The 21,446-nt window shown below is 33.7% G+C and overlaps 1 protein-coding gene across 1 annotated transcript; it reads left to right on the forward strand.

The window, feature by feature from the left end:
* The first annotated feature begins 2,701 nt into the window (after positions 1–2,701).
* On the forward strand, positions 2,702–20,058 carry LOC149415251 (upstream stimulatory factor 1-like). Its single transcript, XM_089642409.1, has 7 exons — positions 2,702–2,842; positions 3,106–3,155; positions 3,684–3,764; positions 11,096–11,251; positions 13,020–13,120; positions 14,666–14,868; positions 16,459–20,058. Exons 1-7 carry the CDS (start codon positions 2,796–2,798, stop codon positions 16,613–16,615), a joined length of 795 nt encoding a protein of 264 aa, XP_089498535.1. The 5' UTR covers positions 2,702–2,795; the 3' UTR covers positions 16,616–20,058.
* The last annotated feature ends 1,388 nt before the right edge of the window (positions 20,059–21,446 follow it).

Here is a 21,446-nt window from a genome sequence, read left to right on the forward strand (position 1 = left end):
AGTGGACAATGTTTTTCGGATTTTAATTTTAATAATTGTAATTTTATATTATTTGAACCTGTTTAAGAATACTCTGTTTAAGGAGCTAAACGTCACAAAGTTCATAAAACTGGGAAGACTTCGGTGGCTAGGTCATGTGGAGAGAATGACCGAGCATCAAGAACCAAAGTCCCTGCTGAGCTCAAGACCGATAGGGAGAAGGAGCCTGGGAAGGCCAAGGTTAAGATGGAGCGACAACGTCCTCAAAGATTTATCTGCCTTGGAGCTTCGAAACTGGAGAGAGCTGGCGCGGGACCGAGATGAGTGGAGGAAGACTCTTGAGGAGGCCAAGACCCACCAGGGGTTGTAGAGCCAAAAGTGATGATGATGATTATTTAAACCACAGCAAACTTGTATATTGTTTAACCATAACGAAACAAACTTAAACTTAACAAATAGAATTTTTTTTCGGTTCAGCCTGAATTATGTCTAAAGTATTTAAAAGTTGCGTTGAATACATTACCTCGAGGCCTACTGGACTGTGGGCCTGAAGACCTGACGGTTTTTGAGGTGTCAAGTGATTAAGTCAGTGCCGTGCCATAATAGAGCAATGACAGTTTTCAAATGGTGGTGATTCTTGTTGATACTCATTGTTACTGCTGATTTATAAGTTGTTTTATCGCAAGCATATAAATAAATATAGTGATTAGACTATTTTAAACAGTAAAGCTTACTTAGCGACAGCGGTGACTTTGTAATTTGACAGTTTCCCAGACCTCTACTCTAGTCAGTCTTGCATTTTTTCCACGATGTATAAAATCTTCGACGTGAAACAATTGTATTATTTATAATAATCGATAATAATAAGAAATTTGCTTGTATTTAGAAATGAAAAACTACTTCTTAATATTTACTAGTTTTTGCCGAGTAATTAAAATACTTTCTCATCACACATGAGGGCATTTTGGCACCTTTTTAAGGTAATTTACTTAAAGGTTGTACAATACATATAAAAATTTACTCCAGTTAATATACAATACAATTGTCAGTATGTACTATGTATTCAATTAAAATTTGGCATAAGTGTTAGCTTTGTTGAGTCCAGTCCCTGGAAAGGGTTCAATCAAGGTTCAATCCTTATTAAAAAAATATATGTAAATATGTATTTCAAATGAAAACCTGTAAAAGATTTTTTTAGTAAAATTCTAATGCTCCATAATTGTCCATTATTGCATTGGCAACCTGTTCCTAGACAACAGGGAAACCAAATAACTGGAACAGGATTAAAATAAGAGCAGAGTACAAGCGATTGTTTTACATTCAATAAGGAACTCCAGTCAAAAATATTTTCGCTTAAAAAATTATTCATATAGATCAACTGCTAATCATATGCAGAAGTTATAAACTTATCGCCAAACACACTGTTTGGTTGGTATGACTGAACTGCTAATTCATCATAAGCAGTCTACGTGAGTAATATATCTACGGCAGGTTCGGCCCTGAGCCAAACGGCACCTGGCGCGATTTAAATTTTGGCACCCCATGACAAAGCCATTGGACGCCTAGTTAAGTGATCATTTTGATCAATAATATTTGGATGATTTGATTTTTTGTGTAGCGATGTTTTTATGAAACATAATCTCAAGGGCTATGTGTTAAGTCTGTTATTATTATCAGTGATAATACTAGGTATTATCAGCGCCTAGGCGCCCTGGCAATTCGGCCCTAATCTACATTCTACAATATCTACATCAAGGTTGCCAATTCGTGGACTATTCCCCAAATTGCGGGGAATTTCTAAGATTTTCAAGAACTGGGTTTTTGTGGGATAATTCGGGTATACTGGGCATTTTTTATTTTCCACCCATATTGAAAAATAAAATTTTCAATAATTGTGAGAAGGCACTATATTTCGTTTTCGTTCGCAGCAAATTTAAAAGAAAAAGGCTATTTTTAAAGCCTGAATAAAAGAGCAAATCCAAAAATGACCAGATATTAAAACAAAATGCTAATTTCAATAAAATTTTGTTTTATTTTGGAGGTAAAGGAACTTGTGGGGAATTCGAAAATCTCTTCATCCCTTGTGGGTATTTTAAAACAAATGCATTGGCAACTCTGGTTCACATTAACATTTGAATTGATGAAAATGTTAATGCAGGTTTTCAAACACGGGTAAATTGTTTATCAGTATGCAGTCATGGATGCATTTTTGCACTTTGCTTCAATACAATTTTGTTAGTGACGAGATGCTAACATTTTACATAGTGTTCTTTGATGTTAAAAGCAGGTAATCTTAAGAATTAAAAACATCTCAACAACCATACAAATTACAGCGTCGATTGAAAACTTTTAAAATTATTTTAGCTATTAAAACTAACTATAGCAATAAAAAACTTACTGATATTTAAGTTAAAAGGTCATTATTTAAAAAAAAAATCTTAATATAAGTTGTAAGGAACTGGAGTCCATTTTTTAAAATTGGAATTAGCATATATTTCGCATTTGTAATAAATAAAACAATAATAATTATGATACCTTATAAATTTGGGTTATAATAAAACATGAATGTTTAAAAACTATATATTTTGAATTTTCCGCCGTAAACTCCTATTCGTATTGGCATTTGAAATGGTTTAAGTACAGTGCATAGATGTTTCTGTTGAGGTTTTAGCAAACGTCAAAGATATGTCGGAAAGCGTGCCCAGTAGTTAACTGGAACTGATTTGGCGAGTGGCCATTTGTATTGTGCCGCTCACATGACCTGTTTATTTGTCCCCGTGATCAAATCGTGAAAATTCAAAAATATTTTTGACGGAATGGCAAAAATCGAGATTGATTTGTTGGATACCTCATTAGATAACAGGTTGTTTATTAGAAACCTTAATAATTATATTTAATTGTGTGGTTTGATTACATAATCTATATTTTATTAGTAGTGAAGGTCATTTCTGTGATAGAAGTGCAACTCGGCAATTACGGTCAAATCGTTTGTTGTCATCAAATAATTTGACGAAGTGCAGAGGCCATTCGATGGTGTTAATATCAGCAATAAAATACCGTGATTTGTGATCTATTCTATAATTGTTTTAAACTCCAAAAGTTTATTATATTTTATATGGTTTTCAGCGGCGATGGAGATCATGAAATTTTGGGAATGGTAGATGACGGATCATTCGGTAAGTTAATTTAAAATATGTAATGCAAGCGAAATTATTTATTTAGAGCAAGTGTTTTTCAAGTGTCTTTGATTTCATTATTGTGCAAATTTGTTTACATATTTTGTTTTGTTTTTATGTGTCTATATCCTTATCATTATTTTGATCCATCACCCAACCTCGGCCTAGGTAGCACATAATTTATAATTGCAACTTCCTTGTCAAGTTGCACCTTTTAACTTTACCTGTTTGGAGTTTATTATTGCAGGTTATGTTTCCTTCGTTGTTATCAAAACTAGTTAGAAATAGAATCATTTCACTCAACATGCAAATACAAACAGTACTCCACATCAACACAACGAAACCATCAACATATTCACACCATCCACACATACAAAGATATGATATTCATTGAAATGGTGCTTGCGTTGATAAAAATAAGACAAAACGAACAGGCATACAGAATTGATAGAAACGAAACATGGCCAAAGACAAGAAAACATGCCTTAATAGAAAATATGTCTTAATTTTTGTGAAATTATTTTTCAGGCAGTGGGGGCGATGAGAAGAGTCATTTGGCAAAGTACATGGATTCGGGAGAAGATGAAATTACTTATAATTATAAAAACCGTGAGTGCCGGATAAAGGCAGAACTATTCCCCATTGAATTGAGCTATCATCATAATTCGTACCTAGCAATCTAATTTGATGCAGAATATTTCTTCCTTAATCGTCATTAGAATTAAATCAAAACAACAAGTTAATCACTTATCAATGTATTGTAAATGCACAACGTTGGCAGGCAAAATATCATCACAAGGTATAGGCTAAATTTATCATTTGAAACTTCTTTTGGTTTGCCTTGGTCAATATGTTAGTTTATTGTTTGACCAAAAATCTTGTCTCTTGCGCTAATTCTTATCAATTATTTCTTTAGTGATATTATTTGAGATTTTCACTGCCAAATGTTTTATTGTGATTTTGGGATATTGTTCCATGTTGCACTTCTAACGCATTTGGCCAAAGTTTCAAACAGCCTTGCAGTCTAAAACGTTGGCTAAAGAAGGAGGAAGTGCAACACGGAATAATATCCGAAAAATGAATCATGATAATGACAAAAAACATAATTGCATATTGTAAAATTTGGGAACAAAATTTTCATAATGTCCAATATATAGTTTGCCACCATCTCCCACAGACATCCAAATCGATAGACTAGCCTCTCTGTGAAAGGGGCACAAACCAAGTGCGCGGAGTGCGGAGGGTGTGTGACCATCACCCTTTCCGTAATTTGTCATTAACAATCCCGCACCGGACGGGGGGAACACACTTACACTAACAAGAGTTTTATGCTATATCTAAGTTGTTTTTTACACCACATGCTCTGTAATTTAGGTAGTCCTAAAAAAACTATTTGGTCATCGATCTGCATTTAAAAAATATATATTTTATTTCTAGTTTCTTAGATATTAAATAATTTGTACAAAATTCCGGTAAAATTCCTGTCCCCTGCCCTGCACCTCAGCTTAGTAGCATCGGCTAAAATTCCCCCGTCTCCATCCCTACTCCGCGATCTCCACCGAGAACGATCCAGCGAGCTGCAAACTGGACCGTAAAAGTTGCATTTTATGGAAAGGGCTAACTCCCGGTCGCGTACACTGCACTACTGGTATTTCCTTTTGCGATGCTAAAATGTTCACTTGCCGGACTAAGATCGGCCTGTCTGGCGTGCATCCGGTAAGTTTTTCATGATTAGAGACAACATTAAAATTATGTCTATCTCTGTTTCTCACATGGAAAAGAAAAGGTCAGAAAGAGACACATATTTTGTTTACATTTTTAAGTAATTTGAAGGAATTTGAATAAAAACAGAGTACTATATGGTTATAAAGTCTATCGCAAACGTCTGTTAAATTGTATGTTGGGTTTTAGTTGCTAATTCTCTAAATTTTCGTGGTAAATAATTCTCTGCAAAACCGGACTAGTTTCGCCCTGCTATGGGCATCTTCAGACTGGTAAGTAGTTCATTTATACTTATGAAATGGTGTTTATAAATTAATATCTATTTCAGGGTTGTAAAATATTTATTCTGTACTTAAAATATTAGAATTTATGTAACAGTCGGCATGTATTTATTGCAGTCTAATACGGCATACTTACCAATGTTTTAAATTAGATTAGAAAATTCTATTGTTTTAATTAATTTGTCTGAAAACCGCACAAGAGCCCCAACAGTCCTATCCAGTGGAACTATGGCATAACCAATTGGGGTATTTTGTGAGGCTGAAGATAGTGGGGATGGGGAGGGGGAGGATATGGGAAAGACAAAGGTGGAAGTACACGCATATTCAAATCTAATTACCATATAGGCTTAAGTCATTTCAAGCAACGTTTGGATTCTACATGGTGTTCTTTTACTAGGGCAATACTGAAAGCATCTACCGCCCTGCAACTTGATATTATATTTATTTTTTTCATAAATATTACAGCATCCGTTGTCGAGGAGTAAGGCTCTAGACTAGTAAACCGGAGGTTGCGGGTTCCAATCCCGGTGTGCGCAATTAAATTTTAATAGATTACTTTGTGATATTTCACAATTTACTGACCAGAATTCATTTCGAATGTTGCTTGAAATGTCTTTGACCTTGTTTGGTGACCAGAGTGGATGAATGATGAAAGAAGCGTCTGAAGAATATTTGACATTTAAGTGGATGAAAGAAAAAGTTTGGGATACCTCAAAAAGACATTTTTTTTTATATAACTCCACACACATGACATAGGCCTTGAGAAAAATAATTTCACTCAGGGCTTATGTCATCTTTGGGAATGCTGGTGTGGAGGGACTCATAAGTAAGGAGAGGAAAAATGAGATAAAGAAATTAAATTCGATTGAAATAAAGAAATTAAAGGATATTAACTTACTTAAACTAAAACTAAAGTTACTCTTTCAGAAATAATCAACTAAATATTCATTGATATTTATTATCAGTCTATACTCATCTCCACTGTATTTAGATTTTGTCTCTTTATATATTGTTCCTATCATAAATATACTTACTTATAGCATAATGATTCTATTTTTCTTATAATTAGTGTAACTCTCTCACCAAGCACAAGAACCAGTTTCTTCATTGGTGAGATTGCGAACATAAATATATTTTGTAATGTAAATATATTCTTTATGTACTCATATTATATCCTGTATCCTGTTATTATAACCTTCACTTACATCTAAACATTCCATAATATTCGAAATAACATCTGTACCTGGTTTAGTAGTGGTAGGTTTTTTAAACTTAAATATATATTTAAAAATATATCCATCATTTACGGACCACCCTGTGCAACAAACTAGCTACGCTGTAATCGCCAAACGCCAGTCGAGATTCAGAATCGAGGAGTTATGCTCGTTATCGGCCCGCCTTCCCTGTTTTGTATGGAAAAAGGCGCATTATTATCTAAATTCATTAGAATATTAACTACGACTTTATTTATGAAATTATTTAGATAATGACTTCTGAAACACGTTGAATATACTCCCCCCTAATTATTACTAAAACAAATTACGCAAGATTATGCCATTAACATCCTTTAATAAGCAAAACAAATTGGGGGACCCTAGTGACCCCCCTTCGAATCTTATGTGATTTTTTTCTCTCCGGGACGAAAAGGTTAAATGAATCTGACAGCACAGGCAATTCGCATTGTAACATCACCATTTAGTCTTTTTTAAAATTTTTTTATTAACAATATAAAGTTTTTTTAAGGTTCTTTTTTTCGATGTCTGTCTCACTAGGATAAACCTGTGTCGAGACAGATGTATTGAATACATAAATTAATGTTTACATATAATATTTCATAACATTAAATGACAATGTGAAAATGATAAAAAGTAATAAATGATAAATTGTTCTGCGAAAATAAAATCAGCTTACGAATTACTAGTACTTTTTACAATGGTGCGCAAATAAGGAAGTTGAGTCCATTTTTTAAATTTTTTTTTATCAATGTTCGCATTCAAACTTAAATACTGGTATTTTTTTTGTAAAGTCTGTTTTCATAATTAAATTAATTCTCAAAGTTTAAATTTTATTAAGCCCGCCAAAACGAGCGGAATCCGAGCGGTAAGAGGCGGGGTGTGGGTGTGACGTCATTCAAACTGTGAGAACCACGTCGCTTAAACATTTTGTATGGAAAAAAATTTAATTCTTCAATAAGGAATTCCAGTATTTTTTTTACCAATGTTAACCGTCTATTAGAATTGATGTTATTAAAAAAAAAAGAAAATTGATCAAGATTTCATAGTTAAATTAATATATTAAGTTAGAATATTTGCTTCCGCCCGCCCGGCACGGTATTGAAGACGCTATTTGTTGACCGCCGCGCAGAAAAGTAAGACTAAAAGTAAAATAACGGTTTACAGCCCAGTACACTGTGAGACTTTTCTGCGCGGAGGCCTGAAGTGTAATCACATGTAATGTGACATGTATAATAATAAAAACTTCTAAGCGATGCAATAAACAACATATTATTATAAAGCACTATACGAATATGTATCTTTAGAAATCCATTTTATATAATATAATAATTTGACGGCCGGCATAGTCCAGTGGTAACGCATTGGACTGCCATTCCGAAGGTCGCGGTTCGAACCCGGCGTGCGCAAATAAATTTTATTTGATTAATTTGTGTTATTTCACAATTAATTAATTAAAATAATATATAGTATATTTGCGGCACGTTCCAGAGTGGAAGATACTACCAGTATCGCCCTGGTGTAAGACCACCATTCAGAATTGAAACGTTGCTCCAAATGGCTTTAGCCGTGTTTAGTGACTAGATCTGAATAGCCAGGTACTTCCCCACCTTCCTCTTTCCCTTCCCCACTTACCTTCAGCCTCACAACATCCCCCAATTGGGGATGCCATAGTCTCACTGGCTCCAGACGGGAGCAGTTGGGACTCTTGTGAGGTATTCACTATAAAAAAAAAAAAAATAACAACAAATACCTACATAAATATTTGACAATAGATGGGAGCTATTTTTTTCACATAAATCCTATTGACAAAGGGGTTTCTCCGGGAATGCAGCTGGTTTTCAGCGGTGCCTTATTATATGGTAAACAAAAGATGAAATATTTAAAAGCCATCACCACATTATAATATATATTATAATGAGTAGAGAATAATTATCATGTCATGCGAAATCAATAAATGTACCTGGTAAATGTCAGATGGGTAGAATACACAATGATTATTATACTGTAAAAATGTATTATATTTATCGTAACGTACAAATGAACACAATTAATAATTTGATATACTTACTTGGAAGCTTTAACTCCACGACCGGCTGTGATTTGGCCCAAATAAACGTTTGGCCTATACACCTCTCTCATCTAAACCGACCATCTGTCATGTAATAGAAAGAGATGCACCATAGGTGATCCGTTGTACGTACAAGTCACGACACATGTGACGTCAGAATTCTTTCGACCAATCGTGGAGTGTATTCAGTTTATTGCTATTTAATGCTTTTTCAAGAACGTTTAACTAATTCTAAGAATAATAATATAGAAATATATTTATATATTTAGAATCGATATTTTTTGATCCACATGAACATATTTTTTATAAGTCAAAATATTTTTCACTCAACTTCCTTATTGCTGGCTGCGTAAAAAACTTAAAAATCCCAAATTGGATGAATATGGACTTGTTTCCAAAACTGAATATTTTTTTACACACTTTTACAAATGCGCCGTTACTCAACCTGATACTGTTTTTTAACCAGTTTTTACAAGCATTCTGATCCTGCGCAGTAAAGTTCCACAATGGACTGTGCTGCAAAACGTTGCCTTACTTAAGCGAACTTGGCTCGATATTTCAATGTGCGCTCTTCGGAGTTCAACGTACAACTGATGTCGTAGATTATTTAAAGCATTCTCGAACCTTCCAGCTTCAGCTTGTCTAAATGACGGGAAAGTTGTCAATATGGATGTCTATGAATATTATATTTTTTATGCTTTTTTCATTGGACTCTTTTTTATAATTTTTGTATTTTTTCTTACTGTTTTAAGTGGTATTTACTGCTTTAACAATACATTGTATTAGATAAATAGATTTTTTTACAAATTAATCACAGGTATTGATATTGTATCTACGCAAGACGTATTTATTGGCATTTTTAATATCAGTTTTGTTGTTGTTGCTGCTTATATGAGTTTTGCAAAATCAAACAACAAATTATTATTTCTCCTTCTGTGCTTATCTTTGTAATTATAATATGTATGTGTGTGGCTACTAGGCTAGAATTAACAGTATTTTATATCTAATTTGTAAACGTGACAGCCCTGTTAAACATCAAACGTCCATTTATTTTATTTGAATTTCGATGTTGTTTTCATGAATGAAGGAATGCAAATCTTGAAATTGGACATTAACCTCCTGTCATCCGTTTGAACTGAAACTCAAGGCAAATAAATTTTTTGTTGATGATAATGCATTCTTGGTGGCAATCACATATAAAAACGCGGACATACATGAATATATCTGAAATTGGATGACATCACAGCATTTAATATAACAAATAAATGTCCTTCCCAATATGGATTTGGCACAGTTGTTAGCATGGTTGACTCCAGCCCCTGGTTGGCCCAAGAAACGGCGCAATCAGGTCGAAGATTGAAATTTTTTTTATTTTTTTTATGTTTCTTTATTCAATGAAATTATTAGTTACATGCATTGAGGAATTATTCGACCACCATGCTAGGCACATGCCCGTGTTATGGTGGTCGGTTTTTGGTTTCTCAGTTAGGTAAATTACATATGTTTTAATGAACCACATTGTAAACTCTTGATTTCCATAAAGTAAAATAGATAGATAAAGCAGAATATAAAAAGTATGTAGTTATAAAATATATAAAATTAAACATAATACTATAGAGTAAGCAAATAAGAAAGGATTATTTTTATTATGGAAATCTATATGTGCTTGATTAAATTGGTAGGTACATTATTTTCAAGCAATTATGTACAAATAAATCAAAGTTAGAATTCATGTTTCAAGTCCGGCGAATTACACTGAACACTGGAGTCAATTTTTATTGTTACGGTGGTTTACTCAGCTGGTAGCTAAGGTGGCACAGTAGGTACATGGAACTTGTATGCCGTACAGTGGTGCCAAACAGTTTTAAGTAATTTATGAAAAAAGTTTTTAAATTTTCGGCTATTAATATTATAGTAATTATAAACAGTTCTTTACAAACAAAAACTTTTATTGGTGGTATAGCCTATGGTCTTTAAAGAAATAATAAAATAGATATAGTGTAGTTAAAAACTGTTTTTTATGGGTTGATTTTTATATCACTTTATCTCTCTCTAGAATTATCACCCTTTTCTCCCCTTTATGACTATGATTTTTATAAGTTCACTTTATCTCTCTCTAGAATTATCATCCTTTTCTCCCCTTTATGACTATGATTTTTATAAGTTCACTTTATCTCTCTCTAGAATTATCATCCTTTTCTCCCCTTTATGACTATGATTTTTATAAGTTCACTTTATCTCTCTCTAGAATTATCATCCTTTTCTCCCCATTATGACTATGATTTTTATATATTCACTTTATCTCTCTCTAGAATTATCATCCTCTCCTCCCCTTTATGACTATGATTTTTATAAGTTCACTTTATCTCTCTCTAGAATTATCATCCTTTTCTCCCCTTTATGACTATGATTTTTATAAGTTCACTTTATCTCTCTAGAATTATCATCCTTTTCTCCCCTTTATAACTACGATTTTTATAAGTTCACTTTATCTCTCTCTAGAATTATCATCCTTCTCTCCCCTTTATGACTATGATTTTTTATTTATACATACATAAAATTTATACAAAAAAGTATACCTATACATATAGTTACATGTGCAAAAGACTAACATAATAAAATGTATTTATTTAGCTGGCAACACTGTGACCTATCGCCTGGTGCATGTGGGTGGCGATGAGGGGGGAGGGGGTGTATCCTCGGCTCCCCCCCACTACAGCCCCAACTCTGCCGGTTCTGATCCTGGTAATCCGCAGTCCCTACATACCGTGCTGGCCAACTCTGTCAATGGTGAGATATGATATAATCATTCTTTTTTAATGTAAATTTTGGTAATTGGGTGACTTTGTATACTGTAAAATGGGGTGACTTTGTCAATTTTAAAATTTTTTATAAAAACATTTGTTTGAAAATTTTGTGTCATATTTATTGCATCTACTCTAACTATCGTAATATATAAAAAAAAAATGTGTTTGTGATTTAAAAAAACAAACATTATGATCAAAGTCACCTTTCGTAGGGAGGTGACTAAATAAATTTTTTAAAGTTTATCACAAAACAAATTGTATTAAAAAATACGAGTTTCAATATTCAAGTAGTTATACATAATGTATATCGGTAGACACTAACATTCTTTACAATACGAATGACACAAAACCAATACATATAATCGTTTAAAAATTTATAAAATGTATTTTCATTTCTCTCCGTCTGAAAATATGTAAAAAAATTAAACCCAATTCACAACCGACAGTAATAATATAACTAGAAACCAACTAATTTGACACTTATTTTCGAAGCATCATTGTATCCACGTTGGCCGAAAATAAAATCATTTCTGATAGAGAGAATTATTGCAGGTATTTGGGAAGATCAATGTCTCGCCCAATTCAAAAGTCACCCCATATCACGTTACTGCTTTTAATGAGATTATCCAAAAGAAAATACCAAAACAATAAAATAATGTAAATACCATAGACATATGAATATTAGTAGACCTGCCCTAAGTGATTAAAAGCGTATTATTCCCCACTCCCCATACCGGTTCCATTGGAGCCGGCTGGGCTCGCGTATGGCTTCCCGTGAATCTTGAGAATGTGACGTCATCATTCTTGTTCGAACTAGCGTCGAGCTATGGTCGAGGCATTTTATGAAATAACACGGCAAAATAGTGGCTTGTGATATGAAAACTTGTAAAAATATATGTGAAAAAGAGAATAAACCCAATTGTCGTATTACATTCCATATGTAAGCATCATTTTAAGCTTATTCACGTCGTATAATATGAATCAGTTGTAGAAACATATACTATCACATCGAGCCAACATTGGTCGAATGTAGCGATTCTCAAGTGTGCGCATCGTTGTTACTGGGAAGTAAATTATGAACACTTATAAAAGTGTCTTAACTAAATACGTAAACAAAATATTCGACTCTGAAAATAGAAGAAATTTTTTTTTGCCGAATTTGGACTTCGCAAATTTGTTCATAACGTGGCGAGTAATTTGCGCTCCCATGTAAAAATGTCTATTCATTCAAAAGCAGATTTTACTTTTAAGAACTAAATGGTGATATTATAATGCGAGATGCCTATATACTGTCAGATTGATTTATTGACGACTCACAGTCAGCTTTACCCCCTTCGTTCTTCAACAGTTGATTTTACCCCTCACCTTTAATTTCTAGTCTATATATTCATATGTCTGTGGTAAATACAATAGAATCTTACTTGTGGAGTATGTAATAAGGAAGTTGAGTAAATACAATAGAATTTTATTTGTGGTGTAATAAGGAAGTTGAGTAAATATAATAGAATCTTACTTACTTAATTGTGGAGTAATTTTAATTATCATGATATATCTTTGGGTTGAATAATAAACCCTAATATGAGACCAAAGAGTTGAAATAACATCTCTTAGTTGGACTTGCACTTAGTGCTCGCTTCTGGGCACTGCATTTCTGGATTCCATTCCTGTTTCAGTTCCGATTTCTAGTTCCAGTTTAATATTTCTAGTTTTATTCAATTGGATGTAAGCATTTCTTTTATTTCTGCTTTCAGGGCAATTATACGTCATTGGAAATTCTGAAGTGTTTGGTGAAAACTCAAATAAACCTATAATTCCCAGAGAAACACACGGAAAGGGACCTAGTATGAAAAAGGTTTGATCAATATGCATTCTGTGATTATAATTTTACTTGTGTGGATTTTGTTTGCTAAATTGTTATAGCTTTTCATTCTAGAATCCATGCCTATATAATTGCTATACAACAAATTATTATGAGAAATAATTAGTCGCCTGAAATATCCATACAAATTAAAAAAATATCTCCTGAGTACTATGGATATTTTAGGCGACTAATTAATGCTTATAATAATTTGTTATCCTTTGTGCGATGCATAAAAAACCTTGTCTTATAAACATTAGTTTATCATTAAAAAATTATAATAAAAATGGCGCTTTACAAGTTATCCAATTATTATTATTATTTATATATATTTTACATAGTCACCATAACAGTTATATTACAAAGATAATATCGGCGCCGGAAAGGCGAAAGGCCGCAAGCGTCAATTTTTGTGTAATCAAAACTGTATAATTAACTAATTTTTGGTAAATTGTCGCTTACACCCTTTTTCCTTTCCAGCATCGATATGTAGTATGAAAGGGATAGCATGTTAACTCAGAAATCACATTTCAACTCTCTCTTTGTTATAAAAGAGTTTTCTTCTGTGACACAAAAAAAAAATCCTCAATTTGATTCATTGCTAAGGACCGGAAGTCTTAGGGCTCTTGTTTATGGCAACAGGTGACAGTCCGTTTTTTCCAACGGACCGGTGCCCGTTGCTCAGTGTTGTATAAGTTAAGTACGAATGTTTGTTCATGCACCGGACATCCACCCGTTGGCAGTATCCGCACCGGCTGATCACCTGTCGTCCCTCAGCGGAATGTCTCCCGGCCCGGTGCAGTGAACATCGCCAGCCTTTACGATGCCGGATAGACATACGTTTTCGCTCCCAAATATTTCATTTTGTAGCGCAAAATTGATTGTAATTTGAAAAGAAATACGGATAAGAATATTAATATGGAAATTAGACCAGTAGTTTGTAATAAAACCACGAAGAGTTATTAAAAAAGATTTAAATTAACAGTACGGAAGGAAATCTGAGACGGAAAATTTTGAGACGTTATCTGTTAAAGAAATAAATTAAATTTTCTTTCTAGTAGACATTAGGATTGTGTATTCTCACTCGCTTCTCGTTACAAACTGACCCCCCTGGCTCGCCCCCCTATGTAGACATCACCGTCACCCACCGAGATCGTAGACATCGGGGGTGTTTATGTTGTATGAACTAATTGTGAACAATGACACCCGTTATCCGGTAAAAAAACGCCCTTACTCCAATTGTTACTTTGAACCAGGCTCCTCCACTCCTCCAGGAGAGATGCAGACACTAAAGTTCTAGACGCCTGTGATTCTGGATCAGTCCAAAGCATCGGTGCCATTTACCATAAGCTTCTCCAGGTTGCAGATTTCAGTATCTTGGGGCAGAAAGTCTATTTGGAAACCCTGGCTCTTACAGAATTAATATTATAGTGCTCTTGGTTATACCTAATCATAAGAATACATAACGATCACATGAGTGGTTTAAATTAGTAAACATCTGGGATGCGTGCGTAACACTTAAAGTTTGTATGTTTTCAGCGCGACGATCGGCGAAGAATGACGCACAACGAAGTTGAACGCCGGCGCCGCGACAAGATCAACAACTGGATCGTCAAGCTAGCCAAGCTGATGCCTCACTCGGTAGACTCGGGCGAGAAATGCAACGGGGAGGTGCAGAGCAAGGGCGGCATTCTGGCCAAGGCCTGCGAATACATCACCGAGCTCAAGGACAACGAGCTAAGGTACGATCATATTCTATTATTACTAAAAACTTCAGACTGGTATAGATATGCTACATAGATACTCTCGGTATCACCACCATTCAGAATGGAAACGTTGACCAGATCTGAATAGGCGGGTACTTCTCAACCTACCAACTTGCATCTTCTTCTCCTTCCCACTCTCTTCGGCCTCACGACGTACAAGAATTGGGTATTCCACAGTAAATGGGCAGTTGGTACTCTTGTTTTGTGTTCACATAACAATAAAAAAGACCACTTAAAATTTTGTTGACTATTGGACCTTACCGGACGAACTACATAATTTTTATGATAGAGTCTAAACATAAGTTGGCCACAAGCAATAATAGACGAATAACAAATTGAAAAATAACAATAATAATAAAATAATAATAATTGGACAATTTTTATAGCGCCGCTTTTGTGAGTTATCACCTCAGGGGCGCTTGTTTATTATAATGATTTTCCACTTGTCAAGCAATTCTCCATTGGCCTCAATGGACCCATTCTCTTAACTCTGGACTTATTAAATATTAAAAAATATTTATTAATATTCATTTTAAATAAATTCAAAACATAACTAAAAAGTATACTGAAAACTTATAAAAAACAATAACAACAATGGAAGTATTAAAACTTCTTGATAACTAAATTGATTACACCCCCATATACACAAGCACAGCTTTTTATGGGGTACAACTTCAAATTAAAATACAGCTAGAGTAGTACATAATAATAATGAATGTTACAATGCTTGCATAAACTAAATTACTAACTATCTATCACCTCGTCTGCAGGGGTAGGCAGATAGGACGGACCGCCAAACAACTCGGTATGGCACACACTCCTTGCCTCATTCACATTTATACATCGTCTCATACATGATATTCTATTATTCTGACTCTTGACAATGCTTGCATATAAATTATTAATCTGCATCAATTGTACTCTAGTCCCAGCAAGAGGTCACCGTTCTTGTATCTTCTGTCTTATTCATTCTCAAGTGTGAGTATGAAGAGGACGATTGTTGATTCTAGTTTATCTGTATCAATATCACAAACAATGTTCAACATTGCCATATTGTTTCAAAAGTTTCATAACACAATAAAATATCTACAAAGTGTCCGTAAACTAGCTGTACAACCGGACAATTCAACACACCTTTAAAAAGCGATAAAATTAAATAAAGTCATGAAAAGTGATCAAACAAAAAATAGGTTTCGTAAGTTAAGTACATTAATGGCTGTTTATTACTATAATATATGTAGTATAAAATTTAAAATACGGTTATTAATAAGGTCCTGTATTTAAACCCTTATTGTAATGTGTTTTGTACAACATATAACCTCTCGAGCGATGGAGATTTCCGGGTGTTTGGTTGTCAATTTAATTAATATCACACCTCCAAATATTGATATGGAAACATCAATTGCTACTGCAGTATAAAGCAAATGAATCACCAAGATTTTACCGTTTTTCTCATATTTTTAAGTTTTAAAAATTTAATTAATTTTATAATCCATAAAAAAACATATGTTGTAAAACTTAGTTCTTTTCTGAAGTTTTATGAAGATCATGCCTTCTTTTTTGCAGGTTAGACGAGGTGACGGAAGACAAGAACCGGCTTACCAACGAGCTGGTGGTCCTCTCCATGCAGGTGTCCTCCCTCAAGCGCAGCAACATACTGCTGCGGAACCAGCTCTCCCAGAACGGGATCGTCCCCAACTCTGAAGCCCCCGACGTTTCATAGCTCTCGCTACTGCACATCCCCGTTATCAGTTGCAATAATAATAGCAGTGTTAAATGTTAAACAATTATCAACTTCCATAGTCATCCAGTGATTGAATATCAAAAGTTCATTACTCTGACCCCATTGATCTACACCGATTTGAAGACCTTTCAACTCCTAGGCCCCGAACAGGCCAATGGAATTGATTATGGTTGGGATGTATCAAACTTTCATCATTTTATGATGTCAAATCTTCGATTAGCGCCATTTTTAATTTTTGACATTTGAACGACCCTGTTGTTGAACAACCTATTCTCGGTGCATTTCAGCTTTTGAACAAATTGCGATCAGCTGAAAAGCATTACCACTCGAGCGATATCTATCCAAATTTGAGTAGGTGATTTTTAAATACATCTGCATGAATTTCACTTTTGTTTTCGGGAATAAACGCATGCAAATCTTGGAAGCGGAAAGTAACCCACTTTCCGACATCCAATTAAGCTGAAACTCCGCTCATGGACTCGTTGTCGATGACAATGCATTCTATCAACTTTTGGTGGCAATCACTACACACACGCAGACATATACCCATTTCTTTGAAATCGGATGACATTACAGCAGTTAATATACAAAATAAATATCGATATGCTGATTTTTTAAAATTAAAATGAATTTATTTTCAACTACCTGCAATCAGTAAATATGTCAAATTTATCTATCGAAAAACAAAATATGTCACTAATTTTCCTCTCAAGCAATATTCGAGATAATGTTTTGTATCATCTAGTTTGCGTGTAGATGACATTTTAAACTTTTTGCATCTGTTTACGTGTTAAAAATTGCTTTTTTTAGTATCTGTGACTACAGACATATCTAGTGGACCATAGAAAACATACAGAAATAGTAGTATCCAATATTGCCCCAAATAATTACAAGTATAAATTATAAGATAACTAAATTCACAAGTTTATATTTTTTTTCTTTATAAAATTTAATATCAGAAAATTTTGAAATGTAGGTAGATTGATTGGCTTCAAACCACGGTAACGCGTTTATATGTCCTCTGTTGGGAAGTAAGAGCTTCATAGATGCACTCATAGAGGGCAGTGCATAGAGCTTGTGTGGAAGTCCGCAAGATGGCAGATAGTAGCCAGTAGTCGCCAGGGCCAGTGAGAATGCTCCCAGACAAACTTACTGTTTCAGATCTCAATTAGCCAGCTTCTAGTTAGGTCGATTATCGAGTCACGATTGTAATACGCAAAGTATTAATAATTCCCTGATTTATCACAAAGAACCATTTATTTATAATCTCCTTCCTCAACGAGTTGGAGAACTGTTTGTGGGAACACAACAGTCTCCTTATCAGTATACGGAGATATGGTTTTGGAATGAGCGCGGCGAATCCAAAACCAAAGCGGTAACAGGTCGAGAATTGGTGTGTAACGGGAACTGTTCAAATGTCAAAGAAATTCGTAATTTGTAAATATTGAATCAATTTCACTCAAAGTAAGATAAAATTGATCTTACTTTGTGCACACAGACACGCCCACAACATACTTCTATAGATTTCTCTTCAGAGTCTGGCCCGGTCCCAGTAAATGGTACATCGATGTAGAACACGCTAGATGACACCTAAGCAAACTTACGAAATTTGGCCCACTTGTCTTCCCACTATATTTTACATTTTATTGTTTTTCGACACAAATAAAAATAATATTTTGGAATAATACCGTATTAGTCTGTTTACTACACGCCACAGCGTTTTTGAAAATACATGCATAACAGGTTGACGTCAGTACTATGCGGATGGGTTGGAAGCAATTGTACAGTCTTTTGCATTCTATGAATTTATATCAATTTTGAGGGTTTTGTTACCATGCACACTTTAAAACCTAATACCTCTGGGATATTCTGTCAAAAGGTTGGAGCATTTCGGCTTTGCAATAAAATCCAAATAAATGGAATAATAATCGGAATGTATCAAAAAATTAAAAACTTTATACGAAAGGTGATGAAACACACTTTCAAATTGTATTATTAGAAAAAAACATTTTTACAATTTTTGTCATTTTGAATGCAAATATTAAAAAGTTGTAAAAATGGCTCACCTTGAACTAAAATTACTGATTATGAAAAACACCCATCTTTATTACAAATATGGTATTGTAGCCTCATTTTTTTGACGTTTCACAAAAAAAATAATTAATAAAAAATTCACAAACTTTCAAAAAAAATTCTCTAATTTGCGGTCGAAACCGTTGGTTTCATAGAGGTGTACATTTAAATTCTTCTGTGGTTAACTTCTAGATTTGAATATAAAGCGTGGTGTTTTCTCTGTCCAACACTGTTTAGCTCATATTTCTGACCGTGATCAGCTGTTCCCAAAAGCTAAAAAAATAGCGAGGGGTTATTTATTTTAAAAAGTGTTCAATTTATAATACTGGATTAAAATTTGTCTAACATGATGCAAGTTACAATTTCTTGTTATTTTTCTTGAAAGGTTATTTTTCGTTACTTTAATTTTACGATTATTGTTGTTTATTACTAATGTTATTCCGATCTATATTGTTTTTGGTTTACAAATAATTTTTTTACAATTCTCCTAATAATTGAGATTTTTGGACCCATTCATCCGTACTGCCAACTGGGAAATAAGTCCGTATCACTGATTTCTTCCTGTTTCTGATAAAATCCCATTTGTTAAATGATTTATGTTGATGGAACAGAATTTTAGAAAATGTGTAGTATCATTTTTACTTGACTTTGCTTTCATTGGCAAAGTTTAATTGAAATAATATGTACAAACTAAAATCATTTTTGCCTTTTCATTGCCATAATCCTATTATATTATGGCAAATTTTTCTTTTCATAGAAAAAATATATAATTTTATTATTTATTAAGAGATGAATGAACACAAATCTGAATTATATTATAAAAACTAAATATGTATTATTTTTTTGTTGTTGTTATTATTGCACTTGTTTACTGTTCTCATCTAACCATAGACATACAAAATAATAGACCTGCCTATGAGCGAAAGGGGAACCAATCAAGTGCGTGGAGTGGTGAGGTGGCGTGACCGTCTCCCTTTTAAGTGATTTGTCAATAAATGAATCTGACAGTATACGGGCACCTCACATTGTAATATCTTCATTTAGTGTGCAAAACAAAAAACTGCTGAATTTATAGTTCTTTTTTCAATGGCGCACAAATTGCTTGTTGCGTAAAAACTTGACTACATATCGCAAACAGTGACTTTTGAGTGTGAAAGACCCAATTTGTAGACGGTTCGCAGAAAAGTCCCACAGTGGACTGCGATGCAAACCGTTACCTTACACGCTTCAGCGGGTAATTGAATAAATTACGACTGAGATCGTAATTTATTTAAAACATTCTCAAACCCACCAAAAAGATGATCATGTTGTTTGCCTACAGATCTTCGAAATGTTCTCTCATTTTACATTACAGCAAGTCTACTTTTTTGTGATGTCTGTGAATCTAATCATTTATTATTTAAATAAAACATTTATTTGAGTATGGTAACATAAATGATTGAAGGACATAATTCTTGCTATTTAACCGTTTGGGTGCCAATCGTCGATTTTCGTCGATTCGTGTTTTAATGAAGATTGCCGATCGTCGATTTCCGTCGATTGCGTCAGTCGTGTTCTGATTCACGCGTACGTCTGTACGTAAAATTCTCATTTTTTCGAAACGCCTGGACTTCGGGATCCTCCTCCGCGTGATTCTAAACCAATATTCTTTAATAAAACACCGAAAAAATCATCGAAATCCTTGAAAATTCAAAGAATTTATGGGGTTTTAAAAAAATATATAGTTTCATAAAAAATAATGTTTTTTTGGTGGCATTTTACAAGCAACTGTATGAATTTTTTGGGACTCAAACGGTTAACCAGTGAATGGATAATATCAAGAAGCGATCTTTTCCAATTTGAAAGGAAACTCAGTTTCCATAAGACCTTCCGACTCCTAGGCCCCTGGCGAGCCAGTAAAATTGATAATCTGTCCAAGAAAAAAATTCAATATTTGAAAATGTTTTATCAACTTCTCCAGAAGCGATGAAAACTTGAGCTTATTTAAAACACCCACAAAACAATTCTAATCTTTTATCTCTTCAGTGTATTTAACCCCTCAAGTCTCTGCACATTCTGTCATAAGGTCAGAGTTTTTCCACTTGGCAATAAAATTTCTATAAACGGAATATTTCTGAATATATCCAAAAACTAAAAGCTGTTTTTGAAAGATGATGAAATAAACTTATATTTTTAAATATATAATTTTGAATAGAAACAAAAAAAAATGGCTCTTTTTACTTTTTTTGTAACTAAATTAGTGATACCAAAAATATAAAAAAACCCGCTTTCGAGTTTATTTTTAATGCAAACATAAAAAAATGGCTCACCTTACATTTTCTTAACTAAAATTACTGATAATGAAAAATAAAAAAAAATCTTGCTCACATTTTTTACTAGACAAATTTATTATAAACATTATTGTCACCTAACTTTTTTTGTCGTTTCATGTAAAAATAATTAATAAAAAATTCGCAGTTTCATAAAGGTGAAAATTTGAATTATTTTGTTGTTAAGATTTTGATTTGAATATAAAGCTTGGTGTTTTTTCTTTCTAACACCGTTTAGATCGTATTTCTTACCATGACAGTAAGGGAGATACAATGATTTCTATGAGACCATTTGAGCTGTTCTCAAAAGCGAACACATGAGCATGAGGGGTTAACCTGTTTTAAATGTACCAAACATCGGTTAGCGTAGCGAAGGTACTTGACGTTTGTACATATATTTAATTTTTATTATATCAAGCTTTCACGTT

Source organism: Hesperophylax consimilis, chromosome 18 (assembly GCF_061612785.1).
Source record: "Hesperophylax consimilis isolate HC1 chromosome 18, BYU_Hcon_1.0, whole genome shotgun sequence".
Taxonomy (NCBI): domain Eukaryota; kingdom Metazoa; phylum Arthropoda; class Insecta; order Trichoptera; family Limnephilidae; genus Hesperophylax; species Hesperophylax consimilis.

Excerpts from the sequence above, each read along its gene's own strand:
- LOC149415251 (XM_089642409.1), top strand. The coding sequence starts at position 2,796 with ATGGCAAAAATCGAGATTGATTTGTTGGATACCTCATTAGATAACAG. Across the intron at positions 11,252-13,019 it reads GCTGGCCAACTCTGTCAATG|GGCAATTATACGTCATTGGA; the intron begins GTGAGATATGAT and ends TTCTGCTTTCAG. Across the intron at positions 13,121-14,665 it reads AGGGACCTAGTATGAAAAAG|CGCGACGATCGGCGAAGAAT; the intron begins GTTTGATCAATA and ends GTATGTTTTCAG.